This window comes from Empidonax traillii, unplaced genomic scaffold (assembly GCF_003031625.1).
Source record: "Empidonax traillii isolate 1590-97213 ecotype Southwest subspecies unplaced genomic scaffold, ASM303162v1 scaffold5688:size22738, whole genome shotgun sequence".
NCBI classification, from domain to species: domain Eukaryota; kingdom Metazoa; phylum Chordata; class Aves; order Passeriformes; family Tyrannidae; genus Empidonax; species Empidonax traillii.
Window position 1 is genome coordinate 11,955 of NW_020960881.1, and position 2,608 is coordinate 14,562.

General features: G+C 56.6%; 1 protein-coding gene across 1 annotated transcript in view; it reads right to left on the bottom strand.

Annotated features, from left to right (window-relative positions):
- Positions 1-45: 45 nt before the first annotated feature.
- The window catches only part of LOC114073213 (A-kinase anchor protein 8-like), a 10,602-nt gene continuing 8,039 nt past the window's right edge, over positions 46-2,608 (bottom strand). The window contains exons 7-10 of the mRNA XM_027911000.1: positions 2,446-2,589; positions 1,571-1,666; positions 462-707; positions 46-57 (exon numbers count right to left, since the gene is read on the bottom strand). Coding sequence (XP_027766801.1) covers positions 46-57; positions 462-707; positions 1,571-1,666; positions 2,446-2,589 — 498 coding nt within the window. The remainder of the gene's footprint in view (positions 58-461; positions 708-1,570; positions 1,667-2,445; positions 2,590-2,608) is intronic.

The following is a 2,608-nucleotide window of genomic DNA, read 5'->3' on the forward strand; positions in this document are numbered from 1 at the left end:
CCGGAGCGGCTCCGGCTTCCACACATGCTCCAAAGGAAAAATCTCCTACAAAGCCACCTACGAACAGAGACCGCACGAAACTAGCGACTACACGTGGAGGTTCGGTACAAAAAAAATCCTCTAGTTCCAACCCCCCCCCCCAAAAAAAAAAAAAAAAACAAAAACCCAAAATAATTAATAATTAATAATAATTATCACTTTCCAGGGAAAAGGCTCCCCCGGCCCCGCGGGTCGGGCGGGACGAGAAGGGGAAACATCCACGGACACGGCGGGTTCCGGAACATCCAACACGCACGTCGGGTCCTTCCCCCTCCGTGGGGTCATTCCACGGCCTCGTCCTCTGGGGCCGCGGGGGCTTCCTGGATTCCCTCCTCCTGCTCCTCCTCCTGCTGCTCTTCCCCAGGGATGGGCTCCTCTGGATTCGGGGAGTTCAGCTCCGCCTCGCCGAGCTCTGTCTGTGCCCGGGGCTCCCGCTCTGTCTCTGGCCCCGTTTCCTCTCCCTCCCCTTCTTTTTTGGGATTCTCCTCGGGATCCTTGCTCTCCTCCTCGGGGTTTTCCCCCTCCGGGTTCTCCTCCTCCTCCTCCTCGGGGTTTCCCTCCTCGTCCTTGTTCTCCTCCGCTCCCTCCTCCGCGTTCCCGCCGGCTCCCCCTTCCCCTTCCTCGTGCTCCTCCTTTTCCTCGGGATCATCCGTGAAGGGATTCTCCCCCTGGTGAGGGAAGGAGACAAGAACAACACCCGTCAGCCGGAGCTTCCCCTGCGGATGAGCTGCAGGAACTCACACCTCCCACGGCACAGACCCCGCCGAGCCTCCGAGCCGAGCGGGAAATGAGCAGCTCCCGCAGCAGCTGCTGCTTCCAGAACCCAAATCCAAGCTGAGTGGGGGATACCGGGAGGGAATTCCTCCCTGGGAGGGAATTCCCAGAGAAGCTGTGGCTGCTCCCATCCACCAAGGCCGGGTTGGAGCAACCTGGGTCACGGAAGGTGTCCCTGCCCTTGGAATTAAATGGGAATGGGAGGAGCTTTGAGGTCCCTTCCCACCCAAACCACCCCAGGATTCCAGGATTCTGCTCTGGGGACGGGCTGGGAGAGCTGGGAATGTTCCCCTGGAGCAGGGAAGGCTAAAGGAGCTCCAGGAGAGCCAGAGAGGGACTTGGGACAAGGGATGGAGGGACGGGACACAGGGAATGGCTTCCCCCTGGAAAAGGGGGATTGAGGTGGATTTTGGGAAGGAATCCTTGGCTGGTGAGAGGCTGGGCTGGAATTCCCAGAGAAGATGCGGATGGCACATCCCTGGGAGCGTCCAAGGCCAGGTTGGAGCCACCTGACCCATGGAAGGTGTCCCTGCCCTTGGAATGGGGTGGGAATGGGATGATCCCGAAGGTCCCTTCCCACCCAACCCTTTCCATGACTCCCCCCATCAGCAGGGGCAGCACCAGGGCTCAGGTTCCAGGAGGGGGGGACAGGAAACTCCACGAGCATCATCCAGGAATCCACCACAATTCCCAGAAAAGTCCCCAGAAAACCCCCTCACAGGGATCAGCTCCGAGACATTCCAGCAGCAATTCCCACCTTCAGGTACCGCTCCAGCTTCTTGCTGATGAGTTTGTTGTTGAGGATGCTCCGGGCGACCACCAGGGAGGATTTCTTGGATTGCTCCATCATGGCCTGGGGGGGGATGACACCAAAACGCCCTCAGGGAAGCGGATCCAGGACCAAATGTGAGGGGTGAGGGGGGTTTTAGGCCGGGAAGAGCCGCCTGGGATCAGCCCTGCCAGGGAAAGTCTGGAATGACAGCCCGTGTGGGAGCTGGGAAGGATCAAAGGTGGCTTGGTTGGCAAGAAATGGGGGGGGAAAGACACGGAGTTCACTGGAGGTTCTGAGGGGGAAGGTTCTGGGGACACAAATCCATCAAAATGAAACAAAGATTCTCTGGGAAAAGGTTCTGGAGACACAAATCCCTCAAAATGAAGCAAAGATTCTGTGGGAAAAAGGTTCTGGGAACAAAAATCCATGAAAATGAAGCAAAGATTCTGTGGGAAAAAGGTTCTAGGAACAAAAATCCATGAAAATGAAGCAAAGATTCTGTGGGAAAAAGCTTCTGGGGACACAAATCCCTCAAAATGAAGCAAAGATTATGGGGAGAGAAGTTTGTGAATGATCAAAATTCACTGAAGATTCTGCGGGAAAAAGGTTCTGGGGACACAAATCCACCAAAATAAACCAAAAAATCTATGGGAAAAAAGGTTCTGGGGACACAATTCCATGAAAATTTGGCAAAGATTCTGGGGGAAGAAGGCTCTGGGGACACAAATCCCTCAGAATTCCCTGGAGATTCCCTGGATGAAGCCCCTGGAGCCCCGGGACCATCCAGGAGAAGCTCTCCCGGGATTCAAGGCCCCCCCAAAGGATCCAGGATGGCCCCCCCAGGCCCTGCTCCCGCTCACCCTGCGGTTGTGGTTGTGATCCAGGGATTTGAGGTGCTTCTGGATGCTCCCGAACTGCATGGGGATGAACAGGTCGCAGGCGGCGCAGTGAGCGGCCTCCACCTTCTTCAGGAAGTGCTCCATGCCCACCTCTGGAATGCCAGGGAAGAGGGATTAACCGGGA